Consider the following 19572-nt stretch of genomic DNA (forward strand, 5'->3'; position numbering starts at 1 on the left):
GCAGAGAGGGTTGCATGTAAAGCAAAATGTGTTTTCTTCATTTGTACCCTTAGAACCAATGACAATAATGACAGGCATGGCGTTGGAACAACAGATGTTCAGGAGGCGGGGATACACACCTTTACTCCGCCCCTTTTACCAATCTACCTGGCGCTATTTATACACATCAGAACTACCCAGAAACCCCTTACTCGCTTTTCGTACTTCGTACTCAAGCTCGTAGTTTCTGCCCCCCCCTGTTCTTTCCTGTCTTCCCCTCAATACCCCCTCCCCCCATCCACCCCCCCCCTTTTCTCTCTCCACAGCCCTACCAGTTGACCCACCGGCCAACGCGCTGTCCAGGAACCCCCAACCAATCCCACCTGCCCTCCGCAACCAGATCCTTCAGGGCAACCATGTCGACCTGGCTTCCCTCCTCCGCCCCTCCGACAGCAACACCGAGCCACGGTTCCTGGACTGCGGCGGCATCCAGATACAACTCCGCAACTCCACCCCTACCCGTTCCGCTCCACTCACCGTTGCGGAGTTCTGCCTGGCTTTCGGCATCTACAGAGACGTGATCTGCTCCGTCTTCCCAGCCCGGCGACAGGAGCTGGACGACTACATGGCGGTGGTACTCGATCTAGCCATCCGTTTCGGAGGAATCCTCTTCCAGGAGTACCACCGCCAGTTCTCCTCCACAGCCGCTGCCAGGCTCCAGCAGTGGAACCTGGGCACCTACTGGGGTCGCCTAGACCTCGAGTTGTATTGCCGGCTCTCCGCAGGCAGGGTGGCAGAAACCTGCTCACTATGCGGCAACTCCGCCCACCCCGCCAGCTTGTGCGCGTTCGCAGCTCCCAGCCCCACCCCGGCTCCAGCCACTGTGGCCTTCCAGCCCCCAACTCCCCTTCCCTCCCCAGCTCCCCCTTGCCATCCCCCCACCCCCTCACCCATCTACCCAGCCAACAACCGAACCACCGACCGGCGTGGGCGCCCCGTTTTGTTCTGCGGCAAGAGCATGGTTTGTAATAACTTTAACGACTTAGGTTGCTCAGCCAGCTCGTGCAAGCTGCTCCACGTTTGCAGCCACTGCGGCGGAGCCCACGCCCGGGCCTCATGCCCCCAGAACCCCCCCAAACCCCCTAGCCCTAGCTAATTGCCCTCCACACCCCCCCCCCCCCCCCTTTCTAGTCCCGCCACACGGTTATAACACCACCACGCTACACCGCTCACCAGTCCAGACCAGTTTTCACGTTTTTTTATGGGGCTTACCAAATCAGACCAGCCATAATCTTTAGTTTAGTTGTTGCTCTCATTGTCTCTCTTTGGGGGTAACAGTCCATGTGTGCCGTGCCGACTACGCTAACAGCCGTCCAAGCCGCCATGCCGACCACGCTAACGACCTCCTCCCCAAAGACTCCAGGGTCTGCGACCCTCCCCGGAACCCCTTTCATTTCCCTCCATTATTCTATGTATCCAATATTCAATAAATACCCTAAACTTTCCATAAAGGTGTGTTTCTTTGCCTAGTGAAATGGCGTTGGAACAACAGATGTTCAGGAGGCGGGGATACACACCTTTACTCCGCCCCTTTTACCAATCTACCTGGCGCTATTTATACACATCAGAACTACCCAGAAACCCCTTACTCGCTTTTCGTACTTCGTACTCAAGCTCGTAGTTTCTGCATCCCTCCACCACCCCTTTCACCTCCACAGGTTGTGCTTTCTACTACTCCTTTCTTTTCTCTGTCTCTCTCCGCCTCCCTCCATCCTTTCTTTCCTTTCCCTTTCTCAGGTTCCTGCTGGGGGTAACAGTCCATGTGTGCCGTGCCGACTACGCTAACAGCCGTCCAAGCCGCCATGCCGACCACGCTAACGACCTCCTCCCCAAAGACTCCAGGGTCTGCGACCCTCCCCGGAACCCCTTTCATTTCCCTCCATTATTCTATGTATCCAATATTCAATAAATACCCTAAACTTTCCATAAAGGTGTGTTTCTTTGCCTAGTGAATAGATAATGTCATCATTCACACCATGTAAATCTCTCCTTCACGGGAACAGCACTGAAGTGTTTTGTGTCCTTTGTGTGTCCCTTGAAACTTTTTGCAGCAACAGAGTCAACTTCTTGAGGGCACATTGTGACAGGGGGATAACGGTACGCCCTCTGCATGCAACCAGCAACGCATCATGAATCTATTGCGTGCTGTGCAATGATCATTGTTCCTGGGAAATAATGTATGACGATCAATTATGCATTAGTCATAAATCATATCTCAAACAATACGAGGGGAAAGCAGGTTGCTGTCGCATTCATAAAAAGTGAATGTCATAGAGCATACTGGTAGCTCAGAAGACTAGGGGACACTTTGAAGTTGTGGATTACAGTAGAATCCGCCTTGTGATGATGAATGTAATGTGAATGTAAATTGTGAATCCTTAAGGCTATAATCACATTCAATCAACGCACGATGTCTACCAAACATCCCCTTAATTTAAAAATAAGAACAGCAGTCTGAGGGGATAACTTCTATCAACTAAAAACAAGATCAAAGAGGATCTACATATCAAAAAGAGCAGTGTTAACATCCAGCCATAAGAGGGATATAGGAGACATTTCCTGTTTGTCAAATATCAATCACACAATGCATTTATCAATGTCACTGAGCAAAAACTGTGTGTGTGTGTGTGTGTGTGTGTGTGTGTGTGTGTGTGTGTGTGTGTGTGTGTGTGTGTGTGTGTGTGTGTGTGTGTGTGTGTGTGTAAGCAGATTGTACAGCAACCGTATAGTAGTCTTAAAGGATGCAAGTTTAGTTAGTTACTGGTTTCCAGATCACATGAATCGCCAATATCATTGTTGTAGAATTGTGTTTTTCTATTCATGAAACTGGTGTTTGTCGCAATCCATGGTCGCACAACCCTTTCATACGTAAACAACAGTCTGTGGGCAAAAGCTCATTATGGAACAGAACTAGAAAATGAAAAGGTATAATGTTTCTTAGTGATTCCATGCGTGTGCGCTGCGGGTGCATCTCTCAAAAAAGAGGGAAAAGGGGAGAGTGAGTGTTTATTTCTGTTTATTATGTTGTTTGTTTTTTTAAGCAGATCATAAAGCAGCAGTAGCACTCTTAAAGCAAGAAAGGAAGCGTAATTACTATACTCCTCATTTGCAAGAAACTCAAAGCTGCTCAGTAGAGCAAAATGGACCCATTTAGACAGAATTAAGATGAGTCCAAATCAACATTACATTAGTGTCATTCTATTAAAGAAGAAAGAAAGAAGAAAGCAATTAAGCCAGCAAAAAAGCCCGAAAGCAAGAAAGAAGAATCTCCAGCTCTATAGGGTTTTCTCCTGATCAGGTCACAGGTAAACTTCTTGGTTCTCCCTCTTGGTTTTCTTCTTTCGGGAAACATTCGCTTTCCGTTCAGCAATCTATAGAGGTAACTCTCCAAGAAAAAAATCCAACTTACAGGAACTGGATTACGTTTCATGGTGGACATTCCATTTAAAAGGGGAGGAAGTGAAGCATTTTCACTCTGGGGTCGTTAGCAAGCAGCAGAGCAAGCTAAGAGCAGCTCAATAGCCCATTTAAGCGTCATTAAGAGCACTCTGCAACCCAAAGCTAGGGCAAAATACCTTCAGTCATCCAGCGAGCAAACTAGCACAACTGTGAGTGGCTGGGTCACCTCAGGGCATGATTACATCCTGGGAGAGATCGACAATAATCTCTCTCCATGCTGATCTCAATTTCTCAGAGGGCATTTCTGTGCCAATCTAGTCACCATTTCAGGGGCATTTCTTCTGGTCGGTGCAGCTCAATAGCCCCTTATAAACAACATTACAGGCACTCTGTAATCCATACCTGGAGTGTATTACCTTCTGCCAGTTGGTCAGATAAACTACTACAGAATAGACTGCAAACATGCCCTGAGGTGAGACACCCTCAGCATACGCGCACACGCACGCACACACACACACACACACACACATTCAGGTACTGTATACACAAAAATATCCACCGTGCTATAGAAAGTCCTGACCTTGATCTTGATGAGGTGGCCCTCTCAAAGCCTAGCAGAAGCATAGCTATAGCGAAGTAGAGGAGCTGTGCTGACTCACTGCTGAGCAGCGATTATAGTACTCCGATAAGATTTTTGTCTAGAACTGCAAACAGTACACCAAACATGTCTGTCTGTCTATCTATCTATCTGTAAGTCTCTCAACTTGCTCAATATAGTCATCTAAAACAGCATTAGCGCAATAATACTATTGCCTTTAAAGTGAGGTACATTCAGGCCAGTCTAATAAACCTCCATGGGTCAACTCAGGGCAGGCTGACTGACAGGCTATTACATGGAAATCAAGCTGCCAAGCAGTCATCCACAGGTCTCCCCTCAAAACTACGCCTGCAGCAAAGCAAAATATTGATTAGATGATAGAGGAACTGTGCAAATTAAAATCCAGTGAATTACCTTTTAGTGTGACACAGCCTCGGGTCAAACAGTATACCACAGAACAACAGTCATCCGGAGGTCACCCACATGCGGAAGAGGAGGACATCGTGACCAACGGTGTTGAGTCACCGCTGGGCAGTGAGCATTTTTAGGTTTTGTTGTCAAGTTTAGCCAGCTAGTCACTGCAGTTCTGTTGACAAAATGAATCTAAAACTTTATCTGGAGACTGCACGAATGCATAGGAATACTTGGAGGAGACCTATCCTGCCCTGACACACAGAAACTGAAATGTAAACTTATATTTATGTATTCCCCAATATCTCACTCACGTTAATTAACAGAATCTGATTAGAGCACATATGTTTAAACATAGAGTGACAAATTTGTTTTTCTTACTCTGGCCCTAATTTCTCTGGGGTATTTCCCTGGAATTCAAGCAACAATTCCAGAAGCACTTCTGTGGGTCTGTGTAGCTCAGTAGAGCCATGTAAACAATAAGGGCTGCATTCCATGCCAGTAACTGTTCCTCTTGATCTACACAAAGGAAACGCACAGGCAGGATACACACTCATCCCCCATCCCACACTGCATCTAAATAGCTGCTTTGTAGTTTAGCTTGGCTGCCATCATGCTGACAACATCAACTTTACATTTATGGCTGTTATTGCTGTCAGCAAGCTGTAAAATTGTAAGAACTGACAACTTTGTAATCCTAATGGGTCATAGAGATTTACTTGGCTAGCCTGTCAGCTGTGCCCTGCAAATACCCAGATGAACCATGCCTATCTGTTAACTTTGTCCTGGAGTAACCCGTGCACAATGTGATGCAGGAAGCAAACAACTTGTGTGTGGTAAAATAACTCAAGGATCCCCTGGTTTGTCTGTTACAGCTGTTTTGAGACACCTTATAGTTATAGATATGGGGCTGTTGGTGGCGTAGTTTGGAACAACTCAAAGCGAATCCTATTTTGAGCAACAGCCACTTACTTGACAGCTCTGTTGAATCCATGTAATAGACAAATTGAGTTCAGGAGGGTAACAGAGATCACCTGTAGCTATACACTGTGCAAGGTAATACTAATTTACATTTCCAACGTTCAGCAGACTCTCTCAACTAGAGTGCTCTGCGATAATGTCAACAGTAGTGTAACCTCAAAACTGAATTAAAACAAATGTAAAAAAATTGACCGTAATGCGGCGTTGTGGCCAACAAAGCAGTGCTCAGGTCGTGGGGTAAGTAAAAACAGCTCTGTGTCTCTGGCATAACGACGCATCATTACGTTGGAAGAATCGTTTTAAAAAGGGTACAGAAACACGACCCAGCCGAAGACATTTGCTCTCAAAAAAAAGAATTGCATCGGGTCTAAGATGTAACAGTATAAAAGCATTATTGGGAAGTCACTTCCCCATAACATTCAAATAGATCACTATCCATTTGTCTGTAGCAATTTGTTTGTTACCCATGTTAGACCTGGGCATTAGCATGCCAGTGTGGACAATGACATCTGCTCTCTCTTTTCCATGCAAGATGCAGATTGCTATGCTTGTCACAGATTCGTATTATTTACATCCTTTAGAAACAAGTAAAGGCCACAAGTGACCTATTTTTCTTGATCTATTTTTGTCTTTAATTTACATTGGACTACCACTAACTGTGCACCATAGTCACCCACCTGTCACCTAATTGTGAGCGACCACAATTTGTGACTGCAGCGCAATATGAGGAACATTAGCTCTGTATCTGCTTACTGTATTAACAGTCAACTCGTGCCAATACTTCATGTCAGCCATTGTATCTTCCGTAAATACAACAGCATGAGCAGTAATACGACAAGTGTTGCAACAAATGAGCATAAACCCATCGTGTTAGGCTTCATTGGCCGTGATTAGCCTGAATAGAATGGCAAAATAGGTGTCTAGCAAACATTAAAGTGATGAGAGTGACAGTGACAGAGAGAACGATCCTATATTTAATACAGTAATAAACACACACAAATATGTATTCACCAAGCACAAAATAGCAATGATTAGAGGAGAGTGTGTGTGTATGTGTGTGAGAGAGAGAGAGAGAGAGAGAGAGAGAGAGAGAGAGAGAGAGAGAGAGAGAGAGAGAGAGAGAGAGAGAGAGTCTATGTGATGTGTGTGAGAGAGAGAATGCGTTAGAGTGAGTGACAGGGTTTATGCATGTGAGCAACCAGGCATGGTTTAGACTTAAACAAGAGAATTATTAGCTAGACATCAATTGACTGACACACACACACACACACACACACACACACACACACCCCCCCACACACACACACACACCCGCGCACAGACACACACCCCCCCACACACACACACACACAGATCATTCACCTTGAGATGCATTTGCCCCAAGTGAATCCAGGGCCATGGGGGAACGTGTGTGTGTGTACAAGATGACAGACATCTGACAGGATGTCAAATTTGACATACACACACTTTTTCACATCGGTGTGACTCTACTGTAGGTCACTGTTTCCCAAACACTGGGTCGGGACCTATGTTTGGGTCGCGGACACATTTTTTATGGGTCGCGAGTAAATATCCCCTTTATTTTTTGTTGGCTACATTTAGTTTTTAATTATTATTATTTCCAAAAGATTTTCAAAGAATACCCCCCCAAAAAATATCAACATTTTTCATAAGTTAAAAGCAAGTTCAAACTTTTTTCAAAAGAATTCCATTAAAAAAAAATCATTGATTAGACGGGTTCCCAAAGTTGGGGTCGCGACCCCACTTGGGGTCGCGGGAGACTGACGGTGGGGTCGCGAAATTATTTTGGGTCACAAAAAACTAAAAAAACAAAACAAAAAAATATATATATATATATATATTTTAAATTCAACAGAATGGATTAAATACAACCTAAAATGATTACAAATAGTACGTTTTACCATTTTAATACATTTCAAATGCGCACTGAACGTGCAAGTTTATGTGCATAAATTACATTCAGGTTTAGGTGGGGTCGCGAGTCAATGGCCGCCTTATTTTGGGGTCGCGGGCTGAAAAGTTTGGGAACCCATGTAATGATTAGAAGGAAACAAAGTACTTTGTGAAAATAGCAGATCTACCAGTTGCGAGCTTGTAGAGGCTATTTTCACTAGTTTGGGTCTCGAGCTAAAAAGTTTGGGAACCACTGCTCTAGGTGATGTTTAAGTCAGTGGTTCCCAAACTGGGTGTCCCCAAATTATTTTGGGGATGATTAGCTTAATGTGCAACATTGTTTTCTCACTCAACAGTAAACAAACCAACATACAGAATTGTATACTGGGTATCTGCACATTTCTAAAGTTACAATTTAAAGACTTATAAGACCTTTTTAACACCAAATTGTCAAATATTACGTAAGAACTAGGCAAATATTGCGAAAATTGACGATCTACAAGCTCACAACGCCTCGGCTATTTTCAAAATATTATTAATATTATTTTGTGGAACCGAGTCAAACTAAATGTAATGCCTGCAATTCCAAGTGCTTGACAGGGTGTGGAGTCCCCAGTTCAAATACGATTATTTTGGGGGGGTCGCGGCCTGAAAAGTTTGGGAACCCTTGTGGTCTAAGAAGTGATAGTGGTCAGTCACTCTATCTTTCTGTTCAACACGTTGGTGCTGAACAAGTCATGTCAAAAACTACTGTCCGGGTCGACATGGCATTTGCTGTTCACCTTCATGCTCCCCAGCAGATGAACCCTAGTGATTTTGGTGACCTCATCATGGCCTTTCCCAGAGCAGTGATGATTCTCAACCTGTGGGGCCGGGGCCCACTGGTGGTCCGCCTGGAAATTGCAAGTGGGCAGTTTTTTAGGCATGTAACGATTTAGCGTAAATCGATTAAAATCGATTCAAACTGGTGACAATTTAAACCGATTTCATAAAAAAACTAGAAAAAGTGCTCCTCGGAGCACAGGTCTCCGCCAGGTCAGGTACGTTATTGTGGCCTCCTGGTGGCGCTATAATAGGCCAATGTGAAAGGGTTGTCATTTCTTCTTAGGCTTTTCACGGCAATCAGACACTGCATTCATGATTTGAGGCTTTTGTTCCAAAAATTTTTTTTGCTAAGATTAGACCTGCTGGTGGCGCTATAACAGGCCAATGTGAAAAGGGTGCCATTTCTTCCTCGGCCTAGTGGGAATGTGCCTGTGAAATTTCACGGAAATTGCAAGCTGCGTTCATGATTTGAGGCATTTTGTTCAAAACGGACCAATCCTGCAAACTTTGGAAGCCAACCTTAGCCAATGAGGATGGAATATGGAAAGTCGGACAGATCCGTGTTGATCACATGACTATAGAGATAATGTGTACCGATTTGCATGACGTTTGGATAAAATCTGTAGGAGTAAATGGGTTTTGCACAAATCGGCCTCCTGGTGGCGCTATAACAGGGCTATGTGAAAAATGTAGGGCAGAGGTTCTGAATTGGCATCCAGGGAGTGTGTGTGCACAGTTTCGGAGCGAGCGGGCCAACGGTGTCGGAGATTAGCTGTTCACAGACGGACACACGGACGGACGGACACACACACACGGACGGACGGACGGACGGACGGACGGACGGTAAAACATACTCTCTCGCCATGCCTTCGGCCTGGCGGAGACAATTAGGATCTTTGTAAGAGAATTAATACAAAATTAGTTTTCAGTCATTTGCAACTGTATTGATAAGAGGATAAGAGAAAACACATTATTGTAAAACAAAATAAAAGAGAAGAAAATGCTGGATTTGTGTAAAAGAAATAATTTAAAAAAATATGTTTCGGTCGTTTGTCTGGAAAATAATTTTGTGTTTGTGAAAAATTGTATCGTGAACCTAGTATCGTGATTCAAAACGTATCGTGAGTTGAGTGAATCGTAACATGCCTACCGTTTTTTCTAACCGAAATGAACCCTGGGGAGAGACCTCTGTGATAAATTCACCACGGCAGGTTGGAGATTGTTTGCCCCTAAAAGAGTTCGTTTTTTGGACAAATAGACTTCCATAGGAATCACACTGGTTGGCAGTAAAATTAGCATGAGGGCCTATTTTTGAAAAGGAACTTTAGGTGAAAACGTTTCCACCTAAAAGGTGAAAGGGTGATCATCTAAAATGGTAGCATGCAGCCATCTTAACCCATTAAGACAGGTAACGCAGCTGTCATTTTAGATTTCTAAATCATAGCGCAGCACAGAGTGCCGTGCTATGAGCTTGCAAGATGCATAAAAAGCTTGTAGAGCTGTATAAAAAATACATATATATTTTTTAAAAGCAAACATTTGTAACTCAAATCTTTGCTTCTGGGTAAAGATGTCGTGTCTTCTCTTTTTATTGTGTAAAGAGAAGACACGACATGTTGCGTAATGTTGCATCGTGACGGGACATCTTTTTATTGTGTTACGCGAAAACATTATTCAGTCTGAACGCACTTCAGGGCTAGTTTGAGAGTGGTAATGTTAACACTTCAGTATAATTGGTGGGTTCACAAGTTTGACACAGCAGCGGTAACGTAATGTATTTCTCCACAACCTCTACAAGTACCTCCAAATTTCCAGCAAAATAGAATGGCTACCTATTTCCTTCTCTCCTCTGAAAACCTTTCCTATACGCCTATATGTCGGTCAGTCTTTGTATGTCTGTGACCTTAACCTCCATTTATTTTGGTTGCCTAGCATCAAAACATGGGAATATCAGTGCTGATGGGATAGTTTGTTAGTCTCTACGTAGAACTCTGAAGAGAACACTCTGCTGAATCTAGCTGAATTGTCAGTCTTGGTGACTTTATGTCAATAAGCAAAACAGATAAAAATGAAACTAATACAATCTGACAGAAACAAATGACTAGCTTTAGATTAAAACGTTCTGAATACTGCTGGCACACACACACACACACACACACAGACAGGCTAACGCATGCACAGAAATCATCAGCTTTGCGGGTCAGTTAAGTTGACAGAAGTAAACACACAGTCAACATTCATCAAATCACACACATGCGCGCAAATACAAACACAAACACACACACCCACACACACGTTTACCACATTTTGCAGACAGGCTGTCATTAAAGATTGTGAATGTAGTGTTTTTATTTACAACAAAACAAATGACATCAAATATAAGATAATACTGGGTAGACTGACACACACTCACTCATGCACGCACACCACAGACAGACAGACAGACAGACAGACAGACAGACACCTATATAAAACAAACAATATTTTTATACCCATTTTGTAAAACAAAATAAGTCATGTGGAATAATAACCAGTCAAAGAAGATAGAAGAGGGAAAGGGGGGTGCATGAAGAGAGACGTAGATGAATACATAAAGAAATAGTGAAAGACGGAGAGAGATAGATAGAGAAAGGGGAGGACAGACAGAAAGATGACCATTATTAATCTTTATTTATCTCCCCGTCTCTCTCCCCCTCGCTCTTGCTCTCCCTTGTTCCACCTCTTCCCTCCCTCTGCCTTTGTCTCTCGCTCCCTGGCTTCTTTTTCCCCACACAAGATTGTCTGTGCCATCGACCACAGATAGCACGCATCAATAGATATCGTCGCTGTCGGGCAGAAACCTTGTATCTCTACATTGAAACTTTTTATGTTTTTTTGTAAATGAAATCATCATACAAGAGTGTCACGACGCGTTTTGAGCTTGTAGATCGGCTATTTTCGCAATTTAAAAAAGGTTATTTTTAAAAATAATTATAAAAAAAAGGAATGGTTTTGGACATACAAGTTTTCCAGCCGGCAGCGACGATATGCTTCGTCAGAGCGGGTCGCACTGAGGCCCCTGTTGGCGATGTATAATCACCTGCCGTATACTCTGTGTACACAAATGAAGCAATGATTCCAGATCAATGCGGTGCTGCGTAAAAATATGCTGATGAGGGTGCGTTAGTGGGCCCTCAACTGATGGAAAAGGCACTAGGTAAGCAGGGACATCTGAAACATGCTGAGACCCTTCAAGCACTGTGCCAACACAGTGCACAGAGATGGGTCGTTTATGCTTGGAAGACCACTTTCAACCTTTCCGGCATGTCATTATAGGCAAAAACCTTCCCAAAGAAACTTCTAAAACAAAAACTAAATCTCCAAACCTTTCAAAACTCGTAATTTCTTTCCAATAATTTAGTAAAAATTGTATATATCAGACGTCGGAGCCTATGTGTTATACTATACGCCTTAAGAATTCTGCTTTCAGCACCCCCCAAAAAAAGGCCATAAAATGGGGCTTAGTAGTTATCCACCTAAACCCTATACAGTATTTTTAGCTGTCCGCACTCCTCCCCCAGGGCTCAATACCAGGCCCCCTCCTGTTTTCGCTCTATACTAATTATTTTCACAGAAAATAGCCAATTTACAAGCTCACAATGCGTCACGATCTGATGCATTCTGCAATTTTGGCTGAACGTTCACCTCAGACTACAGTAGGTACGCTATAGGGTCCATGACATGTGGTTAAGCAGTTTGAATTACCTCACCTTCATGAATTCATGAACAGTGTACCTTGTGAGGAGGAGGTGGGTTACTTTTGAGACAAGAAAAAAGACAAAGAGCCCATACACTTGTTTCGTGGGAAATATTTAAATTTTCATCAGATCCCAAAGAAAATCCACAAAGCTAGAAACATTGTTCACAAAACGTGGTGTGTGTGGGTTTCGTTTTCTTTTTTTCTCCATCTATTCTTCAACCCATATGCAAGGGATGTGCATGTTTTCTTCTTATGATTAGTTCTGAGACAAGGACACCCTTGAAACTATGTCTGAGGGTGTGGTGACTTCACCAGCTTGATATGAGAACACAGAATTAAACTGGCATGGTGGTAAAAATAGTCAACCAACTTCAGAATGTGCTCACTTGTCACTGTGTACACTCAGAAAGCCCTGTGCTTAATGACTCATAGGGCTTTCTCTGCAAGGTGCTACAAGGTTCCCATGCCAACTCCGAGTGTCTGTGGGAAATCGTTTAAGCAAATGAAATCGGCATGCTAAATTCACTTACGCAAATAGCAGCATTTTATGTCTATGCCACTTTTGCACTACTTTCAGCCGGCTAAGATATGCACATATGTACTGTAATGCATACTAATGGCCTATAAGTTGTTATTCCACCGTATGCAAATTATGGTTTAATTAGGGCGGTTAGGTCAAATAGATAACTGTAATTATGCACAATTTTGGCTTTCTACTGTAGCTAACCATAGACATGTAAACAAATGGAGTAAATAAATCAACTTTGTTTTCTTTGTTTCCTTCTTTCTCTATTCTTTACCCTTATAACTCTTTTATATGCAAAACATTGAGAGCTTTACAAAACATAATTTCATCCACTCTTTTACACTTGTGATGTGATAATAAAGTTGAAGATACAGTATGCTGACGGAGAAAGAAGGTAGATTGCTTTAATGAATGCTTTTCATTTGAAACTCTTTGTGATGGCTCTGTGTGGGCAAAACTGATTTTACTCCCACAACAGTACGCTACTTTCAATTAGCAACTCAATGGAAAGTCCTATTTAGGTTGCCACCAAGCTAGTCACCATTTGTTATTACTGAATGCAAATTATTTTGCATTGTATTCCATGTAAGAATAATTCCAGCACCCTTTGTATTAGGGCTGAATAATTAATTTAAAAAAAACACAATATGAACTGCTGCAATTTCCAAATCACAATTAATTCCATAGATGTCCAACACTGATGTATTCTAATATTTTAGGAAATATTTGGTCCATGAATCAAGTACAACATTAACTTCATCCTTAAATATTTACGAAAAGGATGTTTTTGCACGTTTAGCTCACTGTCTAGAAGTCTTATAGTCATATAGACAATTTTCAGTTTTCAACATCTGGTAATTATTAAAAAATGAAATAAAACCGTTTACGCTTCGGAAGTAATGTAAAGTATACATGATTTGTAGTCAATGGCTAAACATGCAATAACACTGGTATGGTATGATAAATAGCAATTTCTGTAAACAGTATTGAGTTATACTGTAAAGAGTAAACAAAATTGAAGCTTGAATAAATCACAAATCAACTCACAATCGCAATGAATGTCTGACAGATTACAATTCTATATTTTCGCAATCATTCAGCTCAAATTTGAATAAAGGTGTAGTGTGCATAAGATGTGTAGGTAAGAAATGTTCACTAATTCAATGTGTGTATTGTGTCTCACATCGACAATAGCAGATCTACAAGCTCTCAACGTGTTGAGATCCGCCATTGTATTCCGCCAGTAGATCCGCTATTTTCGGTGCAAGACACATGCACAATTAAGTATAAATCAGGCTTTAGTTAGCCGGGCAACAGCACACCATGGGAACCGGCTGCAAACTTGAGGGTGACCATATTTTCAAAAATCCCAAACAGTGTCGCATTGCGACACGATGTGAGCTTATAGATCTGGTATTTTCACAACTTTTGACAATTTCTTCGTAATTCTTTCCCCATTTTTAGTTTCACCTGGTGTTTTCATCAGGATGGGAGACAATTATTTTAGCACTTAGCACACCTAGTGACTGCCCCTTTCAACTGAACAGAACATGATAAACATCTATGTAAGCACTCAAAACAAGTGTTATTATTTTAACTGTGGGGAAAACCGAGGCAATGTGGTCGTGAATGTTGAAAGCCGGGACATTTTAGTGTTTTAGAGACATTTGTCGAGACTCAACTCAGCTTAAAAAAGGGACAATCCCGACCAAACCGGCACGTCTGGTCACCGTAAGCACACCAACATGTCTGACAGGCTACAGCTGTTTTGTCTTTGTCCCTCAGTTGGATCCACTTTGATGAGGTGAACAATTTTATTTCACCTAGTGTGGACAATAAAGCTCTGTTCTATTTCTGCTTCACCGTTTCTCTTTGCTCTCTCTCTCTCCTTTTTTTCCTCTCTCTCTCTCTCTCTCTCTCTCTCTCTCTCTCTCTCTCTCTCTCTCTCTCTCTCTCTCTCTCTCTCTCTCTCTCTCTCTCTCTCTCTCTCTCTCTCTCTCTCTCTCTCTCTCTCTCTCTGTAGATAGCAACCTTCGGTAAATGCCAGCAGCTGGAGTGAGCTGATAATCTGTCACATTCTAGCATATTGTTGAGCTGCTCTCCAAACTCAAGCATGTGTTAACACAGACACACACGCATGCACACACACCCATATACTTACACACATACGCGCGCGCACACACACACACATATAACACACACAGACAATACGCTATTCCATCTGCCCTGCCTTCAGGCTACGTGCATGTCTGTTCTATTTGATTCAGTTCTGTTGTGATTTCTCCAACATAATGTTTTTTATTTGCAGAAAGTGTTTCATCATCCTGAAACCAAACTGATTACAGAGGAAGAATTTGAATAAGAAATAGAAATAGAAATAGAAATAGAAGAAGAAGAAGAGTCACAGTTCAAATGCAGGTAATTACGGGGCTAGTGGGTTGCCATAGTTACTCGTGTAGGTTAACTAATATCAGTTCAGAGCACTGCATCACAATGTATTTTTTTAATATATAATATATATTGTTCTTTTATATACTATGTATAAGAAAAACATATATTTCTCTCTCTTTCTCACTCTCTCTCTCTCTCTCTCACTCTCATTATTCATATTTCTCTTACTTTCTCATTCTCTTTACCTTCCCCGTTCAGTTCAAGCTTTGCTCTTTTTCACCCTTTCTATCCCTGCATGCATTCCCTCCCTCCCTCACAGGTGACGAGACTCCATTTCCCTTTGTGTATTTATTGAAAACTTCAATGTCTATCCCTTGTCAAGTACCTGCTTGGGTACACAGGCTCTTCTCTCCCTCTCTCGTCTCCATTTCACCTTCAGAACTGAAGAGAGTAACTGAATATTCAGTCAAATCTTTACGACTTTTCTCCACATTCCATCACCGTGCCCCTCACCCCTTGACTCTCTCTCTCTGCCTTTCTCTCTTTGTCCTGTTTTCAAGTGATTGAGGCTTGAGGCATCTTTTTTTGCTTCACCCTAACCTCTCTCTCATCATCTTCAAAATGACCGTTTAAATGAAATGAAATGAAATGCAGAGGAGAGGGGATGAGATTTTGGGCAGGTTGAACTGCAGTTCTACAGGATTTGTAAGGACTCTCAATGTCTGTACTTTTATAGTGAAATGATAGTAACACTCAGGATTTTACTGTGCAGTGTTGAATGTGGCTCATCGTGTTAGATATTGTAAAACTTGCTTTGGGCCTGGTCTACAAGATTCGAAACAACATTGGGATCCCCCTGTATTTGTTAAAATACTTCCAAAACGTAAATGAAGTCCACGATCATAACACCAGAGGCAGCTCCACTGATCATGTTCAACCCAGATTTGGCACAAACAAGGGAATGAACTCTTTCTCATGCTATACAACAAAAATGTGGAATGCCCTGCCCAAAGGAGTAAAGGAGTGTAAACCCCTACTCACTTTCAAAACTGCCCTAAAGAATCACCTTCAGGAGGCTGCAATTCCAGGCCCCTGTCAAAGTCTTAACCTATCCCCCCCCCCCTCCTTCTAAAACTGTCTATTGTACATATTTCTTGTCTTTCATACCAGTAACCTGTAAGCTGATTGTATGATGTTCTGCATAGTAGTGTATATTTGTATGTCTTCTTAAATGTCATCATGATTTGAGTGCACGGGGATCTCATTTTAAATAAGCCAAGTGCTTTTATGAGCGATCCAGTTTAGAGGACCTTGTATTGTGAATTGTACTTCCATGTACTTTTACCATGTCTTTCTAAATAAAGTATTCAATCAATCAATCAATCAATCAATCAAAGATAAGCAACATTGTTATTGTTTATTCACTTAATGAGTACGGTACATCAGTGGGCAGTGGCGTAACGCAGAATCGCGGGGCCTCCCCGCGGGAGTTTCACGTGAGGCCCACGTACATGCACGCGCGCGCAGAAAAAAATCGGGTCTAATTCGGGTCTAATTCGGGTCTATTTGACCAATATAAATCAACTTTTGTCTTTTTTTTTGCTGTAAAAATATTTTTATCAGCGCAGGCGGGGCCCCGCCTGCTGGTGGCCCCCCCCGCACCGCAGCACTTGCTGCCCCTCCGTTACGCCACTGTCAGTGGGAAAACCAAACATTTCTTGACTAAACTAAACTACATTTTCAAAAAGAAAAAACAACAACTTTAAAACGTAACCACATAATGAATGAAACAACAGTGTGCAATTTGTCCCAAACTGTACCCAATGATATGGTGAACACATGTTAAAATGTGGATGCAATGTAACACAGAAACACATGTAACACATGATTTGAAGTAAGAATGTTTTTTGTGATTTCTTTGCCTGGCACAATAAAGTTTGAATAAAAAGAAAAGAGCTCACCATCCCAGCGTCCATTGCAGTGATGACCCACACACAGTGTGCATTGTTCTCATATTGAACAGGGTAATTAGGAGAAGTTATGACGCCTCTGGGCCCCCGTAGATTACTACCACAGGTACGGGCTGCAGAGAGGGAGAGAGAGAGAGAGAGAGAGAGAGAGAGGGGATAAATAAAAAAATGTGCAACATTTTATTGTGCCATTAAAAAGTATGCTTGCTGCTTGCGATCAAACTTTGCTATGTGGGAACAAAAGGAAAATGTAGAGAAGGTGATGGAGAGAGACAGAGAGAACGAGACAGGCTGCTCAGGAATGCTAGCATCATGAAACAATGTTGTTACTTAGTCCTTATATAATAAAAAGACAAAAAAAGTATTTATACAGTATACACGTGAACACACACACAAACACACACACACACACACACACACACAGACACACACACACACACACACACACACACACACACACACACACACAAACATGCAGCACTTTGCACCACGTTTTCAGTTTTCGGTACCCAGCATTGGACGGTTTATTGTGTGCAGGGCCGGACTGGGACCAAAATTCAGCCCTGGCATTTTGGCCCGGACCGGCCCACCACCCCCCGGACCGTTTTGTCAACGGGGGGGGGGGGGGGGGGGGGGGGGGGGGGGGGGGGGGGGGGGGGTTCACTGTTTCAGCCCAGCCCTGCACATGAACTCTGCAGCCGCACTGAGGCCCCTGCTGGAAAGCATCCCAGCCCAAACATTAACGTAACTAATAATTGGGCCACACGACCCTGAAATGACCGTAATAATCCTAAAACGGGAGAAAAAATTTTGATTTAAAAAAAAAATAAAAATAAAAAATAATAATAATACTTTTTTTTTTTTTTTTTTTTTTTTGGGTGGCCCAGCGGCCCACTGGCCCGCGGCCCACCGGGCAAATGCCCGGTACGCCAAATGGCCAGTCCACCCCTGATTGTGTGTGTGAAATATTGTTCCCTCTTTAATAAACTTCCATACCTCTCTGCCTCTCTCCCTCCCTCTCTCCACTTCTCACTCTCCCTCCTTCCACCTCTCCGTCCCTTCCACTTCCACTCCCACTCCCTCTCCTTCTCTCCCGCTCTTTCGCTGATCAAGCTCTCCCTCGCTCTCTCTCCCTGTCTCACTCTCCTCCCTGCTCCCTTCCCTCTCTCCCGCATCTCCTGCTCCCCCCCTCTCAGTCTTACCATGGCAATTTGCGCTGACGTCAGCCGTCGATTTTCTCTGTCGATGGACATACCGATTTGTGCTGAAGTCGTGCAAGTCCAGTACATATATGGCCATATCAGTCCGCACGCCACAGACTGACACCGCCATACCTTGAACATTATATACAGTCAGAAAGCAGCATTATCAGCTTGCCCAGCATTCCCAGGGTTATTGTGCTGGCAATGAGCTGTCGATCAGCGTGTTAGGGTTTCGGTACGCAGCATTGGCCAGGTTTTTAAGTGTGTGAAATAGGCTCTCTCTCTCCTTCCCTTTCTCCCCTCACTCCCTTGCTGTCTCTCTCTTTCTCTCACTCTCTCTCGAAGACCGACTGTACTCAACAAGTTCTGCACAATAATGTGTTGGCATTTTGCTTAATAAGAGGCTGTCTCTCCATGGAATATTGAAAATTCATCAAAAAAGTATTGCATGGAGGTCTGGTAAATCACGCAGCTGTATTTGGGTTTACTTAGCTATGATTGGTTGATCATAACTATTTTCGGCGTGCAGCACCCTTGTACGACGGAGTAGTCCTATTAAATATGAACATATTTCTCAGTATTAATGTGGATAGGCCTCTGTTGTGGGTGAAGGCAAAATACGTTGGGGTATAGTTACTTTGGAGGTTTAGAAGTTTACTTTCAAAATGTACTCCTTGCAGGTTATTCATATAATTAAAAACAAATTGCTTTGATTTTCTTTTCATTACAAAATCTGTAATGGTAGCTATTTAATTCTTTCCCACAACACAGAATATTCCCACAAAGGAATGTCTAAGTTTTGATAAGTATCCCTTACCTTATTATTACTGTATTGCTCAGTACTGCAAGTCAATATTACCATTTAATGTAATTAGACTGTCATCCCGTCGTCTCCAACGTAGATCGATAACCAACCCCATACTAATCACTACAGAGAGTCAAACACGCTTGCTGCCATATCTAACTGCAAATCTCACACTGCGGTATAGCAAGAACATGGATTATGTATTAAACATATGTGGTACTCAGCAATGCGTGTGTGTGTGTGTGTGTGTGTGTGTGTGTGTGTGTGTGTGTGTGTGTGTGTGTGTGTGTGTGTGTGTGTGTGTGTGTGTGTGTGCGTGCGTGCGTGTGTGCGTGCGTGGACTTGCTGCGCTTGCAGAGTAAATGATCATGCTATGGCCTCAGGCGTGATTTCTGATCACACACACACGTAAACAACACGTGGCTACTGGCAAACATGGAGGCCTTTTTAACCTTTAGCCACGGGATGTTTTGCTGAGTACACAAATGTTGTGTGCAGCGTTCTCTGCTCCGTGCCCCAAAGCTACACAAAAATCCTTAGTGTTCCTTTGAACTCTGAGCGCGTACCGTAAGGGTCCATTAAGGGTCCATTTGGTTATGTAACCCGGTGGATGTTTTATATGGTGGAACTGTGTTTTATTTTGTCTCATATACTGGTGCTTTTATTTTGAAATGTATCTGTCTGTATTTTGGGGCAAAGCTGAAAAGCATCCAAATTAATGATGTCATTATTAGTGCAATGATTACTTACCTTGATTTGTGATTGATAGATG

General features: G+C 42.9%; 1 protein-coding gene across 1 annotated transcript in view; it reads right to left on the reverse strand.

The window, feature by feature from the left end:
* The window catches only part of LOC308074200 (CUB and sushi domain-containing protein 1-like), a gene marked incomplete at its 3' end in the record, with an annotated part of 656606 nt that overhangs the window by 259642 nt on the left and 377392 nt on the right, over positions 1-19572 (reverse strand). The window contains exon 10 of the mRNA XM_080413541.1: positions 16785-16906. Within this exon, the coding sequence (XP_080269667.1) occupies positions 16785-16906 (122 nt within the window). The remainder of the gene's footprint in view (positions 1-16784; positions 16907-19572) is intronic.

This window comes from Gymnoscopelus braueri, assembly GCF_963280865.1.
Source record: "Gymnoscopelus braueri genome assembly, chromosome: 1".
NCBI lineage: Eukaryota > Metazoa > Chordata > Actinopteri > Myctophiformes > Myctophidae > Gymnoscopelus > Gymnoscopelus braueri.